The 22,465-nt window shown below is 40.3% G+C and overlaps 2 protein-coding genes and 2 long non-coding RNA genes across 9 annotated transcripts in view; 3 read left to right on the top strand and 1 right to left on the bottom strand.

The window, feature by feature from the left end:
• The first annotated feature begins 5,642 nt into the window (after nt 1-5,642).
• LOC105840426 lies at nt 5,643-9,537 on the top strand. Its single transcript, XR_004963151.1, has 6 exons — nt 5,643-5,873; nt 6,581-6,845; nt 7,042-7,252; nt 7,653-7,798; nt 8,063-8,546; nt 8,661-9,537. It is a non-coding gene; the product is annotated as a uridine 5'-monophosphate synthase (long non-coding RNA).
• A 1,735-nt stretch (nt 9,538-11,272) lies between these two features.
• On the bottom strand, nt 11,273-17,559 carry LOC114255021 (general transcription factor IIH subunit 3). 5 transcript variants are annotated; one of them, XM_036286510.1, is made up of 7 exons: nt 17,102-17,559; nt 14,314-14,411; nt 13,056-13,567; nt 12,847-12,969; nt 12,629-12,764; nt 12,440-12,476; nt 11,273-12,332 (listed from the first exon to the last, which is right to left on the bottom strand). In XM_036286510.1, exons 1-7 carry the CDS (start codon nt 17,311-17,313, stop codon nt 12,029-12,031), a joined length of 1,422 nt encoding a protein of 473 aa, XP_036142403.1. In that variant the 5' UTR covers nt 17,314-17,559; the 3' UTR covers nt 11,273-12,028. The 5 variants fall into 5 exon arrangements, with proteins under 5 accessions (XP_036142403.1, XP_036142404.1, XP_036142407.1 ...); XM_036286511.1 differs by having other exon boundaries at nt 13,056-13,360; nt 17,102-17,558; XM_036286514.1 differs by having other exon boundaries at nt 17,515-17,535.
• Nucleotides 14,398-15,912, top strand: LOC118645464. The gene is made up of 2 exons (XR_004963153.1): nt 14,398-15,138; nt 15,238-15,912. It is a non-coding gene; the product is annotated as an uncharacterized LOC118645464 (long non-coding RNA).
• LOC105833678 (protein pinocchio) overlaps nt 16,847-22,465 on the top strand; it is a 45,073-nt gene continuing 39,454 nt past the window's right edge. The window contains exons 1-2 of one of the 2 annotated variants that reach the window (XM_012675597.3): nt 16,847-17,105; nt 17,532-17,735. In XM_012675597.3, the coding sequence (XP_012531051.1) occupies nt 17,582-17,735 (154 nt within the window). In that variant the 5' untranslated portion in view covers nt 16,847-17,105; nt 17,532-17,581. Of the gene's footprint in view, nt 17,106-17,203; nt 17,296-17,531; nt 17,736-22,465 lie in introns of those variants that run through there. The other variant, XM_012675596.3, reaches the window with a different exon arrangement.

Raw genomic sequence — 22,465 nt, 5'->3', positions numbered from 1 at the left:
CCTCGCTCACTCCTCGCTCACTCCCGACTCACTCCCGGCTCACTCCCGGCTAACTCCCGGCTCACTCCCGGCTCACTCCCGGCTCACTCCCGGCTTACTCCCGGCTTACTCCCGGCTTACTCCCGGTTCACTCCCGGCTTACTCCTCGCTCACTCCTGGTTCACTCCCGGCTCACACCCGGCTCACTCCCGGCTTACTCCGGGTTCACTCCCGGCTCACTCCTCGCTCACTCCCGACTCACTCCCGGCTCACTCCCGGCTCACTCCCGGCTCACTCCCGGCTCACTCCCGGCTCACTCCCGGCTCACTCCTGGCTCACTCCTGGCTTACTCCCGGCTTACTCCCGGCTTACTCCCGGTTCACTCCCGGCTTACTCCTCGCTCACTCCTGGTTCACTCCCGGCTCACACCCGGCTCACTCCCGGCTTACTCCGGGTTCACTCCCGGCTCACTCCTCGCTCACTCCCGACTCACTCCCGGCTCACTCCCGGCTCACTCCCGGCTTACTCTCGGTTCACTCCCGGCTCACTCCTCGCTCACTCCCGACTCACTCCCGACTCACTCCCGGCTTACTCCTCGCTCACTCCTGGCTCACTCCCGGCTCACTCCTCGCTCACTCTTGGCTCACTCCTGGCTTACTCCCGGCTTACTTCCGGTTCACTCCCGGCTTACTCCTCGCTCACTCCTGGTTCACTCCCGGCTCACACCCGGCTCACTTCCGGCTTACTCCGGGTTCACTCCCGGCTCACTCCTCGCTCACTCCCGACTCACTCCCGGCTCACTCCCGGCTTACTCTCGGTTCACTCCCGGCTCACTCCTCGCTCACTCCCGACTCACTCCCGACTCACTCCCGGCTTACTCCTCGCTCACTCCTGGCTCACTCCCGGCTCACTCCTCGCTCACTCTTGGCTCACTCCTGGCTTACTCCCGGCTTACTCCCGGTTCACTCCCGGCTTACTCCTCGCTCACTCCCGGCTCACTCCTTGCTCACTTCTTGCTCACTCCTTGCTTACTCCTCGCTCACTCCTCACTCACTCACTCACTCACTCACTCACTCACTTACTCCTCACTCACTCCTCACTCACTCACTCACTCACTTCTTACTCACTCCCGGCTCACTCCTGGCTCACTCCTGGCTTACTCCCGGCTATCCCGGTTCACTCCCTGCTTACTCCTCGCTCACTCCCTGGCTCACTCCCGGCTCACTCCCGGCTCACTCCCGGCTTACTCCCGTTTCCTCCGGCTCACTCCTCGCTCACTCCCGACTCACTCCCGGCTCACTCCCGCTCATCCCGGCTTACTCTCGGTTCACTCCCGGCTCACTCCTCGCTCACTCCCGACTCACTCCCGACTTCACTCCCGGCTTACTCCCTCGCTCACCCTGGCTCACTCCGGCTCCTCCTGCTACCTCTTGGCTCACCTCCTGGCTCACTCCGGCTGCTTACTCCGGTTCCACTCCCGGGCCTTACTCCTCGCTCACTCCTGGTCACTCCCGGCTCAACCCGGCTCACTTCCGGCTTACTCCGGGTTCACTCCCGGCTCACTCCTCGCTCACTCCCGACTCACTCCCGGCTCACTCCCGGCGTTACTCTCGGTTCACTCCCGGCTCACTCCTCGCTTCACTCACGACTTCAATCCGACTCACTCCCGGCTTACTCCTCGCTCACTCCTGGCTCACTCCCGGCTCACTCCTCGCTCACTCTTGGCTCACTCCTGGCTTACTCCCGGCTTACTCCCGGTTCACTCCCGGCTTACTCCTCGCTCACTCCCGGCTCACTCCTTGCTCACTTCTTGCTCACTCCTTGCTTACTCCTCGCTCACTCCTCACTCACTCACTCACTCACTCACTCACTCACTTACTCCTCACTCACTCCTCACTCACTCACTCACTCACTTCTTACTCACTCCCGGCTCACTCCTGGCTCACTCCTGGCTTACTCCCGGCTTACTCCCGGTTCACTCCCGGCTTACTCCTCGCTCACTCCTGGCTCACTCCCGGCTCACTCCCGGCTCACTCCCGGCTTACTCCCGGCTCACTCCCGGCTCACTCCCGGCTCACTCCCGGCTCACTCCTCGCTCACTCCCGACTCACTCCCGGCTCACTCCCGGCTTACTCTCGGTTCACTCCCGGCTCACTCCTCGCTCACTCCCGACTCACTCCCGACTCACTCCCGGCTTACTCCTCGCTCACTACCGGTTCACTCCCGGCTCACTCCCGGCTCACTCCCGACTCACTCCCGGTTTACTCCTCGCTCACTACCGGTTCACTCCCGGCTCACTCCCGGCTTACTCCCGGCTCACTCCTGAATCACTTCCGACTCACTCCCGGCTCACTCCCGGCTCACTCCCGGCTCACTCCTCGCTCACTCCCGGCTTACTCCCGACTCACTCCCGGCTCACTCCCGGCTCACTCCCGGCTCACTCCCGGCTCACTCTCGGCTCACTCCCGACTCACTCCCGGCTTACTCCTCGCTCACTCCTCGCTTACTCCTCGCTTACTCACTCGCTCACTCCTGGTTCACTCCTGGCTCACTCCCGACTCACTCCCGGCTCACTCCCGGCTCACTCCCGGCTCACTCCCGGCTCACTCCTGGCTCACTCCCGGCTCACTCCTGGCTCACTCCTGGCTTACTCCTGGCTTACTCCCGGCTTACTCCCGGTTCACTCCCGGTTTACTCCTCGCTCACTACCGGTTCACTCCCGGCTCACTCCCGGCTTACTCCCGGCTCACTCCTAAATCACTTCCGACTCACTCCTGGCTCACTCCCGGCTCACTCCTCGCTCACTCCCGGCTTACTCCCGACTCACTCCCGGCTCACTCCCGGCTCACTCCCGGCTCACTCCCGATTCACTCCCGGCTTACTCCTCGCTCACTCCTCGCTTACTCCTCGCTTACTCACTCGCTCACTCCTGGTTCACTCCTGGCTCACTCCCGGCTCACTCCCGGCTTACTCTCGGTTCACTCCCGGCTCACTCCTCGCTCACTCCCGACTCACTCCCGACTCACTCCCGACTCACTCCCGGCTTACTCCTCGCTCACTACCGGTTCACTCCCGGCTCACTCCCGGCTCACTCCCGGCTCACTCCTGGCTCACTCCTGGCTCACTCCTGGCTCACTCCTGGCTTACTCCCGGCTTACTCCCGGTTCACTCCCGGCTTACTCCTCGCTCACTCCTGGCTCACTCCCGGCTCACTCCCGGCTTACTCCCGGTTCACTCCCGGCTCACTCCCGGCTCACTCCCGGCTCACTCCTCGCTCACTCCCGGCTCACTCCCGGCTTACTCTCGGTTCACTCCCGGCTCACTCCTCGCTCACTCCCGACTCACTCCCGACTCACTCCCGGCTTACTCCTCGCTCACTACCGGTTCACTCCCGGCTCACTCCCGGCTCACTCCTCGCTCACTCCCGGCTCACTCCTCGCTCACTCCTCGCTCACTCCTTGCTTACTACTTGCTCACTCCTTACTCACTCACTCACTCACTCACTCACTCACTTACTCCTCACTGACTCCTCACTCACTCTCATTCACTCACTCACTCACTTCTTACTCACTCCCGGCTTACTCCTGGCTCACTCCTGGCTCACTCCTGGCTTACTCCCGGCTTACTCCCGGTTCACTCCCGGCTTACTCCTCGCTCACTCCTGGCTCACTCCCGGCTCACTCCCGGCTCACTCCCGGCTTATTCCCGGTTCACTCCCGATTCACTCCCGGCTCACTCCCGGCTCACTCCTCGCTCACTCCCGACTCACTCCCGGCTCACTCCCGGCTTACTCTCGGTTCACTCCCGGCTTACTCCTCGCTCACTCTCGACTCACTCCCGACTCACTCCCGGCTTACTCCTCGCTCACTACCGGTTCACTCCCGGCTCACTCCCGACTCACTCCCGGCTTACTCCTCGCTCACTCCTCGCTTACTCCTCGCTTACTCACTCGCTCACTCCTGGTTCACTCCTGGCTCACTCCCGGCTCACTCCCGACTCACTCCTGAATCACTTCCGACTCACTCCCGGCTCACTCCCGGCTCACTCCTCGCTCACTCCCGGCTTACTCCCGGCTCACTCCTGGCTCACTCCTCGCTTACTCCCGGCTCACTCCCGGCTCACTCCTCGTTCACTCCTCACTCACTCATTCACTCACTCACTCACTTACTCCTCACTCACTTCTCACTCACTCTTATTCACTCACTCACTCACTCCTTACTCACTCCTCACTCACTCCTTACTCACTCCTCACTCACTTCTCACTCACTCACTCACTCACTCACTTACTTACTCACTTACTCCTCACTCACTTCTCGCTCACTCTCACTCACTCTCACTCACTCTCACTCACTCACTCCTCACTTACTCTCATTCAGTCACTCACTCACTTTTCACTCACTCCTCACTCACTCTCACTTACTCTCACTCACTCACTCACTCACTCACTCATTCACTCACTCACGCACGCACCCCATCCAAGTCGCTAACCCATGTGCACACTGCAAACGAAGTAAAGTTCACACGTGTTTGCAGGTTTTCAATACAATGTCTGGTAACGGAATTAACATTTACTCATTTTACAAGTACACCCATAAAAAAAGTAAACAAAGACATTGCTTCGCGTTGGTCACACACAAACACAGACACACACACACACATTTAAATTTTTGTCTACAAATTATGGATTTCTTACTTACCGACATTAAAAAAAATTTTTTTTGAGTCGCCAAAAATCCTTGCATATGTTTTTTTTCACTAAATGTAATTTCCAAAATTTGAACTAAATTGGAGATTGATCCGTTTCGGAAGCTAAATTATTTGTACATATTTTTATGTCCGAGTTTGTCAGGTATTAAAAAAATTATGATAAACATTTATAAAAATATTTAAAATAAATATTTATACCATTATTATCAAAGAATATAAAAAATATTTCAAGTTTATATACCACTAGACACCACAGACGCGTGCTTCGCGCGCGCTACTTAACTTTTTATTTTTTACTTTTTAAAAATAAATTACAACAATAAATGTATAGATAATATTTATACAAATTTGACAGCTGTCAAAATTCAATTGCAATGACAGCTACTCTTGCAACACGAAGTAAGCGCAGCGAGAGAACCAATTGGTATCGCGGAAAAGCGACAACAATGATCTTCGAGAAATGCGAGCAATCGACTTTACATGCCTTTTTTTAGATAGGATAGGATAGGATAGGATAGGATAGGATAGGATAGGATAATTAAATAAATATATAATTATACATATATAATATACAATTGATATATGATAAAGAGCAATATACAATTAAAAAAATTATACTATAATCGTTGGTCTTTAAATATAGATATATGAATGAACGGAAAGGTATAAGAGCGAGGGAATGATAACGCGACAATTTTTATATGAGAATGAGCGAGAAAGTAATGAGAGAGAGCAAGATGATTACAGAAGCCTGGAGCTTGAGCTTTTTTTCCCCCTCTTTGTATTATTATTCTCATCTCGTTCATTCCTATTATTGTCTCGCTCGCTCTCCAGGCTCTCCTGTGGTCATCTCGTTCGCTCTCATTACTTTCTCACTCACTTTCATATAGCTGTCGTTCATGTGATCCCGTCTGTGCGCACTCCACGAGAAGTGGCGTATGCGCAGTGCGCACTGCGCACCCTTCCAGAACGTTCGGTCCTGTTCGGAGCGGACCGTCGCCGTGCCGGTGCCGCGTGCTCTGTCCGCGCCACTCTGCGCCACTCTCTGTCGAGCCGAGTTGTGAGTGACACGTAGTGAATGTGAGTAAATGTGAGTGAGAGTCGTAAGAGACAGAAAGCCACTTGTGTGAAGAAGAAGAAGAAGCAGCGACACCGGCAACACGTGATTCGCAAGCAATTGTAAGAAGGTAAATATTCGCGTTATGACTGTTGATCTATACGAACGTACGAATCCCTCTTACTAAATTCTTTCTGTTTTGCCTTTTTTGGCTTTTGATTTAATTCTGTGAAGTGGATCGGCTAACTATATCATCTTCTATTTGGATAACTAATACTGTCTCTCAACTAAAGATTTTAAAAGTTTGCTTTGCCTTTATATTTCAGATCACTCATCTCTCGATTTGCGACGTTCCTATTAATATTATTCTTTTTTGTTTTGCTTATACTTTGCTTTAAAAATAACATCTCAATATATTCTGACTTTTTACTAAGAATTAACATTAGTAATGGTACTAACTATATGAACTCTCTTTCAGACTTAAATGTTTTATTTCTACATATTTTATTTAATATTTTATTCTTATATATATTTAAAAAAAAATGCATATTTAAGAAAAAAGAGATCACCGCGCTCAATAGAATTACTACAAAATATGCCTATACTAAAAACTTTTTGTTTAATACAAGGATTTGTTCACACGCAAGTTTCTCTTGCATGTGAATGCAGTTCGATTAAACAGGATTTAAATCATGTTTTTTTTTGTCCTGTTCTATATTGTACGCTAGCAGGATATCTTTTATTGAAGCACTTTTTGAGCATGGCTTACAGGCTTTTATATATAAATTATCTAATACCAAATATTAAAAATATTGCTATATTAATAATTTATTACAGATAATTATTTGAACCTTTGACAATTTTATACCATTTTATATTGTCGAACTCTATTTCACTGAAACCTCGCCATCACTGACGACAAGTTTAAATTAATTTGTGGATCTTAACCCTGCTAATTTGTGACATTTGTCCAGCCTTGGGAAGAAATATTGTTATATTATATATAACTGACCCTCTTGCTCCAGGAGTTAATTTTAGGTCTTTGACCCTTTTTGAGTCGAAAATCCTATAGGGGTCTCTGAAGAAGAAGAATTGTAAGAAGGTAAGTAGATATTGCATTTGCCTTTTTCTTGTTCTCTAAAATTCAATCTTTCTTTGTTTAATAATATAATAGGAAATAACATTATATAATAATGTTATAATTTTACTTTAAAATAATTTATAAAATGTATCATTTTATTTTTAAATAATACATAAAGTATATCTTATAACATCTTTAAATTTTTATAATCTTTTAGAAAAAAAGAAGGAAAGGAAATAGGTTGGTAGACAGATAGATGTAGAGATAGAAAGAGAGAGGGGAAAGAAAGAGTCTCGACTTTTGTGGAAAGAAGAACTAGAAAAAGAAGCAGAAGGAGAAACAGCGATTTTTATAGAAAGAAGGAGCGGAGAGAGAGAGAGAGAGAAAAGGAAAAGTGTGTAGAAAGAAGTAATAAAGAAATATATCAGGTAATAATATAATAAGAAATTACATTGTACAATAATGTTATAATTTTACTTTAAAATAATTTTTAAAATGTATATTTTCCTGTCTTAAAAAAAGCATGTAATGAAGCCTCTTTTCCATGATGATTAGTTCTTTCGCTGCGCTTACTTCGTGTTGCAAGAATAACTATCATTGCGATTGTATTTTGAGCTGTCAAATTTATATAGATAGTTATTGTTGTAAAACATTTAAAACTAAAAAATAAAAAGTCATAGCGCGCGTGAAGCGCGCGTCTGTGTCTAGTAGTATTAAGTTAAAAATTCAAATTTTTGCTTGTCGAATTACATTCTGAAGCTACTTGTTTCGCAATCAAATGTTTAACACTGCGCACGAAAAATTTTTTAATACGCCGCATGATTACAGTTAAGATGGAAACGCTCTTAAAGGAATTGGCTGTAGAACTATATGATATTCATGCCATAAAATTCGGAGAATTTAAGACGAAAATCGGCTTAATTACACCGATATATTTTGACTTGCGTATGATAATTTCTTATCCGAAATTAATGGTAAGTATAAGCATTTGACGAATTTAGGATCTTGATTAAATTGTAATCAACTTAATTGATGATTAACTTATTAATACTACTTTTTTAAGTTGGAAAAAATATTATTTTCTGATGCATAGAAAAAACATTAAAGACATTAAATTATATGATTAAAAATTTTGCTGTAAGCAACTTTGTTAATTGAATTAATTAATTTAATTAAAATTTAGTGGAAGTTACTCTTATGAGATGTGTATAATATTAATTCATATTTTTATTGTATAGCTGAAGTTATCAAAAGCTTTATGGACATTGGTAGACAACCCTACCAAAGTGTCCCGAATCTGTGGTGTCCCATATACAGCACTACCATTAACTACCTTGATATCAGCGCAGGAAGAGATTCCCATGTTAATGAAGAGAAAAGAAGCAAAGTCATATGGTACAAAGAAATTAATAGAGGGTATCTTCTCACCTGGCGAGAACTGCATAATCATCGAGGATATTATAACAAGTGGTAGCAGCATTTTAGAGACTGTCGATGCCTTAAAGAAGGAAAACTTGAATGTGAGGGAGGCCTATGTGATAATTGATAGAGAACAAGGTGGTAGAAAGAATCTCGAAAATCATGGGATCAAAGTTAAGAGTCTCTTTGTGATAACGCAATTCATGAAGTATCTTCTCGAGGCTGGAAAGGTTACGTCTGAAATCGTCAAGGATGTTAATAATTATTTGGCAACGAATCGGGCACCAAGCATTTCCGTTCAAGGTAAATTATCTATTTTATGATCTATTATATTGTATACACAAAGTAATGCATTGTAATTTATGACTTTATAGTTTAATCATTATCATATCTATTATCTATTGCTTTTATTTGTAGATGTGCCAGATGACAGATTGAAACTGCCATATAGTAAACGCGCCAAGCTAACGACGAATCTATTGGCCTTTGAGCTGTTTGAGCTAATGGAATCGAAACAAACTAATCTTTGCTTGGCGGCCGATTTAAAGGAAACGGACGCGATTTTGGAATTGGCGAACATAGCAGGGCCTCATATCGCAGTGCTAAAGACTCATGTGGATGTCGTAGAGGATTTCAGTGAGAGCTTTGTTCTTCGGCTTAAAGAATTGGCAACGCAGCACAAATTTCTGTTGATGGAAGATCGTAAATTTGGCGATATCGGCAATACGGTATCGTTACAGTACAGACATGGCCTGTACAAGATTGCCGAATGGGCCGATTTGATCACGGTGCATCCGGTATCGGGCGCATCTGTCGTCAACGCGCTTAAAAAAGGTCTAGAGAACATCACCGAGCCGCGCGGCATTTTCCTCGTCGCCGAGATGTCGAGCAAAGGTGCACTGACTACCGGTGATTATCTGAAGAGCGCGGTTTCGATGGCGGAGGAAGCTTCTGATCTGGTGGTAGGTCTCGTGTGTCAATCCAATCTCACAGCGCAACCCGGACTAGTTCAGTTAACGCCTGGTGTCAAACTGTCTAAAAGCGGGGACAGTCTAGATCAGCAATATAACGATCCGCGATCGATTATCAATGCTGGTGCCGATTTAGCAGTCGTCGGTAGAGGTATCACGGAATCGCCTCATGGTTATTTAAAGGCCATTTTAGAATATAAAAGACAACTGTGGAACGCGTACGAGGAACGAATAAACATAATCAATATGTGATAGTATATATAAATATATAATACATTGTATATTAAACTTTGTAAAAGTAATGTATATTAAGAGGATGCTAAACTGCTCGTCAAACTTGATCGAGGTCGATAATGTAGAGTCATTTAGACACGTCATTAACAAAATTTTGTATGTATTTCTTTTATAGATTTAGAAATCCTTTTCTAGAATTAAAGTTTTTTTTATGTATTTATGTATTTATGTATTCCGCACACTGTTATCGTCTATACTTTAATTGTGGAGAAGGATTTTAGAACAAATTGTACAATTTTGTCGATAAAACAGATAGATCCCCTTAAACACGGAAAACTTTTTCTAAGGTTCCTAGGCTTATTCTAAAAGCACAGTATTCTTTGCTAAAAGGCCAAGTGCGCCTCATGCTTATTTTATACGTACAAAGTCTAAAACTTTTATACGCAGCAAATGTTTTCACGAGTCGACTACAGAAGTCGATAATAAAACTATAATTTTCTAACTTTCTTTCGTTTTTCGTATGAAATTCATTGCAGCGCACCGCGTTACTATCTGTACTTTAATTTTGGAGAAAGATTTTCAATTTCATGCAATCAATAAAAAGATTTCGGTGTCCAAAAAATTAGTGATAAAACAGCAGTTTAGTATCCCCTTAAGAGGATGCTAAAGTTATCCTGTCTTACTAATAATTTTCTGGCTCATTAATGTTTTAATTGCATTTACAGAATTAAAAATCCTCCAGGATTAAAGTATAGACAATAACAAGGACGGTCTACATTATTGACCTCGATCAAGTTTGATGAGCAGTTTAGCATCCTCTTAAAGAAGACAATATATTTACGATAATAAGAAAATTGTATATACAGCATAGAACTTATACTAATGGAAGCGGAATAACGTATACCGTCCGTATGCCGAAACTGTGTCCAACATCTGTGCGACAAAGATAGGTAGAACATGACTTGAGATGAAATGAGACAGAACTAGTTTTCTGTCTCATTTTATAACTTTTCCTCACAATGCGCATAAGCGGCCGTATTTGTAGGTATAAGAGAGAACTAGTTTTCTGTCTCATTTCTTGGACACACTTAAACAGGTTCTTTTCTCCTTCCATTAGTATAAGTTCTATGATATACAGGCCCACAAAACATTAGGATATACGTAGTATATACAATGTATATACATCCATGTATATTACATGTACTATGTATATACAGGGTGAATTTTAATGGCTGTCCCAACTTTTTACCATGCATGTGCATGACATATAACCAAATGTTTTACACAATATGTAAATAATATACATTTCATATACATGTGTACATACAGAGGACCGTCAATGTACATCATAACGATACATTTGCACATTCTATGTATATCCCGTTTATATACAGTGCACCACGGAAGTATAGGGTGAATTTTAATGGCTGTCCCAACTTTTTACTATGAGAAATGGAATTACCGACTGCAATCTTAGTACACACATGTACAACATATGTATGTGCAAATTGATGTAAATTTTTTGTGGCATAACGGTCAAACAAATTATTAAAAATATCTTTATTGTTTGAGATAATATAGCATATTTTTGGTAGGAATATCTTACATATTCATGCGTCAGTTTGTTTACTAGAATTTATCATCATAAAAAGATTTATGATACAATGTAAAATATGATTTATAATAAACAGATTTACAATATCAAGAATGAATTTCCATAGAGACTTTACAATGTTTTGTAAATTTCTAAACAAAGGTGCAAGTAATTTCTTTCAATTCAGTATTCAATATTTTGACTTGCTTCTTAAAATAATTAAAAACCTGTAATTTTTGTATTGTTTTATTTAACCAAATATTATATTACAAAATGAAATTTCTAGATACAATACAAATATGTTACCTATGGAAGCGATACAATGATGTTCCCCGTTCTTCGGGTTGAGCAGAAAACATGTCATAGTTTTCCACAATGCTATAAAATGTCTTTGAGACATTTTTGGCACGGTTTTGAGCCAGATGGACTGTCTTTTGATGCTATCATCGAACGCAAGTTGCGTAAACTAGAGCACTGTCTCTTTCTATTCAACACCAATAGAAAGAGATAGTTACATGAAACTTTTCACTTTTCAAGTTTTCGCCTTAAGGAAAAAATTACATGATCGCTGCCCTGAACTGGCATCGTTAGTTGGGATATCACTGAGGCCCGGTTTCACAACTTACGGTTAAATTAACTGGCCGATTATTCCATTGGAATTGACCAATCGTATTTGTCGTTAAGCAAAATTAACAAATACGATTGATCAATTACAATGGAATAATCGGCCGGTTAATTTAACCGTGAGTTGTGGAACCGGGCCTGAATACAGTACATAATTTCGATAATTTTTTGATCGAAAACTTGAAAGTTATAGAAGAACAGATTTTAAAGAACAAATTATAGTTATTTAAAAATTTAAATGCTGAAAAATTATACATTTATTAAGAATCTATGCTAACATTAATTTCTACACACATGTGCGACACATGCAAAGTTGTTTATTATGATGATTAAATATTTGTATAATAGCCTAAATTTTCAAATTAAATTGTGTCTTTAGATGGAGGACCACTGCAATACGTCGTCTGATTGCCATCAAATGTTATGCCATGTATACGAAGGTCTATTGGAATTGTATCATACAGGCTATTATAATATAGATTTAGGAATATTATTAGTGCAGCAAAACATTTCATTATCCATATGACGTACTTCACTATATCTTTTAGCCTTTGTTGCTTTAGATATTCGACTGTGACAGAATATACAAATAATGTGCGGCGAGAACCACACATAGACTTGTTCTTCATCTTCATCGACATACGTCCCGGCATTTTGAATACCGTGCTTAAAAAATTAATAAATTAATTATTGTTTATGGCAGGTAAACATACAGGTATAATTTTAGTAGACATAGTATAAATTAGTATATTAGTCATAAAAAAAATACTTACTGACAAGTGGTGCATATTGAATTGAACTTGCAGAAAACTGAAAAAATATAATTAATATAAATATAAATTAATACAGAAATAAGTTTAACACAAAATATTCAATATTATTTAAATGTAATTTTATATCTTCTATCATTTTATATGTTGAAATACTCTTATAATAAATTATCAATACAACTTTACACTTACTTGTAAAACATTTAGAACAAACATATCCAATATCAATAAGCTCCTGATGACAAAAACATGCTGCTCTATAATCCACTTTTACTGGCGAAGGAAGAACCAATTCTGACCTAACACTAGGATCAGGCAGGAAAACACACTAAATTATAAAACAAATAATTAATTATGACGTATATTATAATTTGCGTTAATTATGATAAAATTAAGTGTAAACAGTTTACCAATAAATCTTGCAGTAATTCGTCAAGCTGCGGCACCTTCAGATAATTGCCACCAGTAATGTCACAGCCTTGTTGCAACAGTGTCAGTTCCTGATCCAGACTGCACACATCCAAAATGACATTCTGAAAGCAGTGTCAGATGAATCTCTTTGCATTACAAATCAATTGTTATTGTAATAACATAAAAATTCAATAGAAAGACAAAAAACCATTCTTTGTGCAGTGAAGAATATATTCATGTAGTTCATGTACTGAGTTGCTGAGTCGTTGCTGGCTGTAATGACTAGTATTCTAGGATGCAACTTTTGACTGGCGATCTTTTCGCTCTTTAATCGAGCGATATAGCACAATGCCATGTTGAGCGCACCAGAGATGAGACTTATGTTCAGTGGAATATTCATGGGGAATGCCCATAGTAGAATATTCTCGCTGATAATTCTCTGCAATTGTTGACGCACCGTATGTTCCATCATAGTAAACTTTTCGTACTGGTCATCCATCTGCCTTATTTCTGCTGTGATTTCACAAGGGTAGAGGAATTTAGTACTGTGGTTATGGCATACCATTATAGCCAATTCATTATTAGATGACTGTATGAGATGAGCTTTTGCAAAGACAATTGTGGAGTCTAAACACAGTGGTAGTATCTTCATTTCTTGCTTTACTATCCGTTGTAATGAACTTACATCCAGAACGATCACCAGCAAGCTCGTCTCTATTTCTACATATTTCCAAATAAATAATAATAAATAAAATGTAAACAAAAAGGTAATTGTTCAATTTAGCTGCGCTAGTGCAAATATTGATAAAACTATGCTCATTCGACGTGTTTTTGCACGAAACGAATCTGGCAGAAAAAAGCGCCGCTCTGCCCCGCGAAATGAGATAATAATCGTTAAGATCCAGTACTTGATAGGACATGTGAACTTTGTTTGCAATGTGTACATGGTTTAGCGACTTGGACGGGGTGGGGTGCGGAAGGGGCCGTAAGCCCCCTGCGTGCGCGCGCGCGTGCGTGCGTGCGTGCGTGCGTGCGTGCGTGCGTGCGAAGCATTCTCTGCACCACATGGATTTGCGACTTGATATTGTAAATAAATACGTCGCTGCATTTCGTCGGTATGACAGGTTTCATAACCTGTCAAGTAGTGGACTATGGCTGCGTTCCAATATTCATTGCCAGTACTGAAAATCTATAGTTTACGTCACATATACTGTAGATTTTCAGTACTGACAGTAAATATTGGAACGCAGCCTCTAATGATTAACATCTTGTTTCGCGGGGCAGAGCGGCGCTTTTTTCTGCCAGGTTCATTCGTTTCGTGCAAAAACGCGTCGAATGAGCATACTTTCACCAATATTTGCACTGGCGTAATTAAATTGAACAATTACCAACAAGAACCATTATCAAATAAATAATTACAATTAAATTTAATAAAATAAATGGCTTAAATTTATATAGAAACGTACCAGTTGCCATTTTGTTGATCTTTTCCAGAGAAGAACTTGAAACCTGAGAGCGACTACGGGTCATCGACTTCTTTTTCTTCTTCATAATGGCTCGAATCCTAGAGATGTTTGTCGAAAATCGATATTATCGAATATTCGATATTTTTTTCACTTCGATATAAAAATATCGAATAAAAAAAATATGAATAAAATATCGAATAAATACTTTTAACCTATTTCAACAACATTAAAAACGAATATTTTTTTAAAGAGATCATTTTAGAATACAAGTCCTTAGGGCCATCACACACGAAATAACATAAGCTGCATATGCATAGCATAAGACCGTTGAACCAATGAGCTCCTAACATAAAGTCGCTATATTGATATACATAAGATGCTTATTGACCTAGCGTTCTTAAGGGCCATCTATAATGGAGTGTTTTAGCCGTAACAGCACTAAAACTACAGCAATGCTGTCAATAATATAAACGACGTAGCAATAATATACAAGCCGGCTATCATAGAGAGGTGACTAAAAACTAACCCCGAACACCTGAACGCTCATCGTAAGCACCCACTTGCGTTTATTTTAATTTTCACTTTTGGTCAATCATTTTCTTGTAATGTTAAACGTGAGTAAACAGTGATACTTAATGTATCTAACTGCACAGTTATTATAAAAATGTTAATTAAATTTGTGTGAACTTGCATGCAGTTGCTAGGATATAACATCCAGTCGAACATCGATTTATTAGGCAATGTGACAAAATCGTATCTTTTCGCCACCTTCTATTGTGCCATGAATTGTCTAATTTTAAATAAAACATTGCAGGTACTAATTAGGTATGTATCATGCACAATTACTTTATACTAGTTTAATTGAAACAATATTATGACTTAATTGAAACATTATAAATGTTTTTTTCTTCCATTTTTTTACAGAAACTCTTATTCGTATGTGCGTTTTGTCGGCATGTTAGTATTATGTATTTTTTTTTCTCCAATTGCGCATTCGTTATATTGCTGCGTTAGTTCATTTCTCCAATGAAATTAATTATTAAATCTATGAAATTAAATCAAAGTTCTATCAAAGCGTACAAATATTTATATTTATAAAAAAATTATATGTAAATCATTCGTGACTTGATGAAAATAAAATAAATTTATATATTTCTTTACGTAGGATTGCACACATGATATTATTTCGCTCATACACATTGCACACATGACACTATTGCACATAAGCTAAAGAAACAATATTAACACATTGCACACATGATATTAAAACATTCATACACGTACATTGCACACATGATATTATTACGCTTAGCAGCGCGAGAACTTTATTAGGATCTCGTCAAAGCTATCTCGATAACGTTGCTGAAACTGAAGCGAAATCTGATGTTTCATCTCTAAAAATACGTTTAATACGTATTTCTTATATATATAATTTAGTAATACTTTAAAACTGAAAGTTCTTACGTGTGCCTGCTTTTTATAATTCTTTTTCGTTTAACGAGCTAGCGACCATCAATTATAATATAGAAATTGAATCGGTGTCAAGCGTATAATGTACATTTAAAATTATTTCAATAAATAAATCGTTTGTATTACGTATTATATATTTTCCTATTACCTGTTTTGATGTACTACGATCCTTTTCTAAAATTCATATTTTTTGAAAATAAAACACGCGTTTTGCGCCACGTGTAGACAACAATGATATTACTTATTTGCTACAATAAATAAATAAAAAGTTATTATTTATAAGTTTTTAGAAAAAGAAAATAGTAATGAGAAATTAATACACTAAATAAACAGTTAATACTTTTATTCTCTATAATGAATTATAAAGTTGTGCAAATCTAAATTTCGATAAAAATTAATGGTTTATAAAATTAATTTAATTATGTTAAAGTTGGACGAATAAAACTAATTCAGTTTAAGTTGCGTTAAAATTAAGTTAATTTAAATTAAAAGTTAATTTTAAAAATCAATATTAAATCATATATCAGTATTTATTTAATTTACAACGTTCTAATTTAATATAAATAATACTCTTAAAATTAGATTGTTTTAAATATTTTGTTTATATAATTCTATTACAAGAAATTATTTTTTTATTTATACAGATACATTCTTAAGAAAAAGATTAATAATTTACATGTTTTAAAATATAAAAAAACTAAGTTATTAACTTTTTAACTAGTTTCTACCTAAACTTGATTATAATGCACATTATTATCAAAATTAGTCTTTAAAATAATGTTACAAAATGATTCAAAAACACAAATTAAAAAACTTCATTTTTTAAGTTAAGTCGTTTTAACAGACCAATGATGTATATTACAAAGCTGCCCGTGAATCTCAATTTCTCTTTCCAAAAATATACGGATTTAAGGAGTTCAAGAAAAGCTGTGCAGTTTTGTAAATCGCAGAGACCAAAAGGAAAAAAGGAGCTCGCGATATCGTCCTGAAGTTGGCCGCGCGCCATTCGTCGGCAAGCGGCGATTTTTCGCGCGATAACGCACGTCAGGTGTCAGTCGGCCGCTGCTTGTCGTCGCGCGCGGATCATCGAAGGAAAAAAAAACGCAGAGAGAAAAAGCGCGGGGAAACAGTAAGAAGGGGGGAAGAGGGAACGTCACGACGCGCGACCGGCGCGACGGTTACTTCGAACCTCTCTCTCTCTCTCTCTCTCTCTCCCCCTCTCCCTCTCTTTCACGATAACCAAACGTTGCAAAGGTGACGACAACGATAAGCTGAGCTGAGCATGCCCACGTGAAAAGCGCTTTCGTATCATCGTTACACAGGTAATAGCTGCCGCCACGCAATATCCATGTAATTCCGTAATCGTGCGCGATGTACATATATATACGTATTTGTCGTCTCTTCAGCTTCACAGTCCGCCCGCCGCGGCCTCTTGTCGCGCGCTGAGAAAGTCTCGTGAAAACGATCGAACGCCGCGGAACGTGTGAACGTGTCCAGCCTTGAAATACTCGAGTAATTAGACCTAAACATATGTACACGCGTGCACGATAAAGAGTGACACGAGACAAGAAGCACATGATACTTTATTGTATCTGCAATAATCCTTGTCGGAACGGAGACGCGCGTCGCGTTCACGTTCCGCGGCGCGGCTTGACAGTTTCCACGATTCCGCAGAAATGCGAGCGTAGTATTTCACACGCGGGCTCACTCACTCAAAACTGTCTCCCTCACCCGCGATATTGTTTCAGAGAACCGAACCGCCGAGATTTTCCCTCCCCTTCCCGGCGCCTCGTCCGCGATGCATCGGCCGGCAACGACGGAGGCGACGGCAGCGACGACGCTGACGGAATTCGAGGAGAGCGTGTCCTTCGACGCGGACGATCCGGATTTCGCGCCCACGCCGAGCGTCCTCCTCTGCGACGCGGTCGTCACGTCGTTCGACGTTGGCAAAGGTAGGTGGTAGACATCCGCACGCAGACCCCGACGATCCTGTACCTAATCGTCTGCTCCTCCGGCGGCGCGTTCCTCATTTCTTCTCAGCCTAATTTTAGCCTCATTTCAAACTCGTTCCTCTCGCTTCGTTCCTCTCAATTTGCGGCGGAAACGACGCATCACGAGGGGTAGAGGAGAGGGGGAGGGGCGACCGTCGGACGTTCGGCCGCGATCTTTATTATTGCCATTGATTATTTTCGAGAGGTATTAAGCTTCAAACCGCTTTTGCCGCCGTTCTAAAAGGAGTAGCTTTCCGTAAATAACCTAACCTACGCCCGGAAAGCTCAACGGCCTTCTCGCGCTGTCCTCCTTCCCCTCTCCCATTCTCCGAAACGAGACAAGGCGCGACTGTTTTAGAAAAGTGTCTCTCCGATTAGACGTCGAATTACGCTCGCCGTTTGCTCATCAATTGAATTGACCGTTATAATTTGAAAAAATAACGTTGCACAAAATACAGTGTGCCACTGTTATTTTTAGACCGGCTGTGTAAAGGTTTGAACAAGAAGTTATTGGTGTCGAGCCCGTGCCACATTGTGGCGTGCCGAAGTCTCGTTGTTTTATTGTTGTTTTATACTACTTTATACGAATTAGAGCGTGTTGAGGGGAATGAAGAATTTAATCTGAGGGAAACGGCTGAAGAATTGTTGGCTTTTAGCAACAATTGCACGTGAAAGAATGAACGATCGTTAATCGATATATGATTTATTCAATTTTACGCGTCGGAATAAAAGAAAAGAAGATTGATTGAATAAAGTAATAAACGATCGTCTTTTTTTTGCACGTAATATCATTAATAAATAATCTATGTATATGGATTATAAAATATTACCAAAAATATAAAATTTTTAAAAATTGTATTATATCTATATAAACTTTGAGTTTTGTATTGTTTTTATTTACGAAAAGCTAAGTATAAAGAAGTAAGAAAACAATTATCCATGTATTAAATATATTTCTTGAATTATAAATGTATATGATTATACATAGATAATTTTTTCTTATTTATACTTAATTTTATCTTTTTAATTAGTTTTTGACTTTTTAGTTAGTGTTGTAAAACTAAAATGTTTTTAAAGGCGCCAACAGATGGTATATTCTCGATTCGTCCGTTGATATCGCGCGAAATGTGAAATTTTGTGGGAAGCGGGCAAATTGAAAGGAATTGATATTCGACTTTCTAAATTAATATTCTGCAAAACTTACAAATCAAATCGATATCAGGAATGCGAATTCTGAAACTCTCTCGAGTTCTCTTCTCACTTTCATCCTTCCGTGCACAAGTTAATAATACATTTCCTCGATTCAAACAATTCAACAGTATATCGCTTTCTAATTCACGCTTCATTCGATTATATTGCTATACACATGTTTCATAGTTATTACTTCAAAATAGAGATTGATCTAGATCGTTTATCTAATCGCTCGCTTGAGATAAAGGGTGTTAAGTCGCCACGGCATATAAAGAGAAAACCTAAAGTTACAAAGGAGGATCCGAACGAATACAATCAAAGTTTCCAGATCAATCTCGGGATCAATCTCGAGGAGAACGATTCTTCGCAGTTTCCGCGATACCGGTCATCTGTCTTGCTTTGGATGTATTCCGTTAAGGTGGGAAACATTCTTTCCCGCGTTTGCATTCGTATCGGTGTGCGCTCGTACACCCGCAAGCGGGCACGCGCCGGGGCGCGTGACCGATGCGTGCGATATCGCGCGCTCCGACGATCGTGACGCGCGTGCAGATTTTGACGCGCGCGGCGCAAAAATTCGCACGACCACATTCGGCCACTCGGGATCCCCGATGAATAATGAAACGTTCGCGCGGGGAAGCCGTCTTTTCCTCGCGGATGACGAAGAGACCGCGCGCTCGCACTTTCATCCGTCCGATCTTTGTGCTCGGCCCCGATACGAACGAATTATAACGATGATGACACCGGGCGGTGACGGAAGTGCTACATTTGCAAAGCGAAATCTTTTACGTAACGGAATTTTCCTCGCGTGCGTCCGTTCGAGGCCCGAATGCTCGATTAGCCTCTTTCCCCGCGAGAATCTTCCTAGGGCACAAAAGTCCGTTATATGACAATTTAAAACGCGTCTGAGAGAGATAATATAACGTGTTAGTTTTTAATTTTATGGTAAATATATATAGAAAACACTTCACTGATTTTATTGTCACTTATTAGATAAATTCTAGAGGAAAGTATCCTGAATTTTGTGCAGGGCATTAGTTTCAGAGATTATACAATAACAAATTAAAATTAAAATTTTTTTGTTCTTTTACTCGTGCATTATACTGATATTGGATATTGGAACAATGAAATGTTTTTGTACACCGTACTAGTCTGTTTACCTTGTAAATGCAAAAAAATTATAGGTATTTTATCAATAGTGCGATTCACCGATTTCTCGTAATTCGTCAGAGGCTTTTATATGCAACTACACGAATTTTTAAGCCTCATTGAGAATCGTAACAAGATTTTCTCATTGAGCGAAAGGTTATTCACGCACATATTAAATATCCGTGGTGTAAAGCAAGTGTAAAATTAAATCGTGAACGTATGCTTATTATGTGTCATAGCGTGAAATATAAAGCTACATAAAAAGCGACGCAAATTTTACTGTGAGTCTGTATCATAAAACATGGTTTTCGTACTCTCATTTGAGCATAGAGGACACGTGCAGATTTATTGCATATTCTTTAATAATGCGTCCTCCAAGACACGCATTCCTCAGGGATGAACTCAGATTAGTCATAATACTGTTGTTAATTGGTCATATTTTTATCGTGAGATTTTTCAATAATTATTTTAATATGAAAAAGAATTACGACGTTAAATATAATTATTTATCTGAGCTTTTATATTTCTTTTTAATCTCCTGCCATAACTGGACAAAGCGATAAAGTGAATTTTAGGTAAACATTCGAGTTTTAGATAGAAATAAAAAAGTTATTGATTCTAATTACAGGATCAAGTTACTCACTTTTTAAATATTTTAGTAAGCCTCTTACTATTTATATAAAAGCAATGAAATATTGAATAATATAATTTCAATATATTTCTACAGATACAAGACTTTTTAAATCGTATAACATTTATACGTCGCTAACGCTGTTTAATCAAAAACACGAGAAAGGCGGAAACCCAAAGAGCCGTAATATTTTTAAACGAAGACTCATCTGCGTGAGTTTCGCGTATTCAATTTCGCGGAATCAATTCCCGCTCGTGTTGATCCAGCTAACAATCCGCCTACTCTTTGCATATTCCCGACTGCGCCGCGATAATCCGCGATCTTCGTGCGCGGGGATGAATCAGCACTCGGACGAAAACGAGGATCTTCTCGGAAGGATCTCACGCGAGAAACGCGGCGAGCTCCTTATCGTCGCTGCTGCTTCTCTCCCTCCACCCCACTCTGTCGCGGTTGCCCCGCGACTCTATTATTATATTATACTCACACGCACGAGACGAAGGGCACGAAACTCGATCTACCGACAAAATTGGATCCGCGACGGCTATCGCCTTTCTTCCCGAGAACTCGACGTGTGTCCGGACCGACGACGCCGGTGGTGGTGGTGTTAAGTATACGTCTCGCACGTGCACTAATCGTGCATGGAGATAAAGAGTATCCTTTGCTGCATATGATAGAGAAGGAAGGAGGGTATGAGAGAGAGATGCCCCTTAAATTTGTTCCTTCCACCGAAGGGTATCATTTATGTTCTTTGGCAGGTTCATTGTACTATAATCATAAGGATTGATAATGTTATTATTCAAAAAAAGAGCATGTTGAAATATTATATATAATCAGGGGTGGGAAAGTTTCTAATTTTTAGAACTAGAATAAGATAACAAGTAAAACTGAAATTAAAGGAAAAAAGTTTATAAGTTAAAGCTAAAAAATATGTTTTAAAAATATCAAAATTTTAATTTTAAATATAACTAGTTAAAAATTAAATCATTTAAATTATCTAAATTGAGTTAAAAGTTGTTAACTTTTTAAATTTATTAACTTTTAATTTTTTTATTAGTTACTACCCAACCCTGCATATAATTAATCAACCGGTTCATTAATGCCGCATATATGCGCGGGAAAAAAAGTGCCGCGACTGGTAATACCGCATATAGTATATGCACTATGAATATTTCTTTCAATTTTCAACGGATTTGCCAGCGAGTCAAAAAATACCTTACAAGTAAACTTTCATATAAAATATATAATTATTAGCTCTTACTAGTTTTGGCACAAAACGTTGATTTTGATCCACCAGTGGACCGGTTAAAGAAAGAATTATATTTATACGTATAATCTTGTTTGTGATTTTAACTTTAGATAAAAACTAGTTAAACAGTTAAAATTAATTAATTTCTTTATATAATTTTGCATTTTTTAAATATATATAATTGTACAGTTTTCTACTATATCAAACGCATTGGTTTCTCATAATCGCTCGTTAGATGGCGATCAAAAGACCTTTCCAAATGGAGAAGCTGAATAATCATGAGTAGTGCTCAAGCTGTTATATTACTTTTTTTTACATAATATTTTTAAAAAATGAAAAATACATTGATGAAAGTTAAATCAAGTTTTATAGAGTCATCACAATCATATTTTGTTGCGTATCTTGTACATACGAAATAAACGAGAAATTTTATATTCGCCCCGCTTCCCGCTCTCACTGTGGTTCCGGTGAGATTGG

This window comes from Monomorium pharaonis, chromosome 5 (assembly GCF_013373865.1).
Source record: "Monomorium pharaonis isolate MP-MQ-018 chromosome 5, ASM1337386v2, whole genome shotgun sequence".
In the NCBI taxonomy this organism is placed as follows: Eukaryota; Metazoa; Arthropoda; class Insecta; order Hymenoptera; family Formicidae; genus Monomorium; species Monomorium pharaonis.
This window is presented reverse-complemented; position numbering and strand designations above follow the sequence as displayed.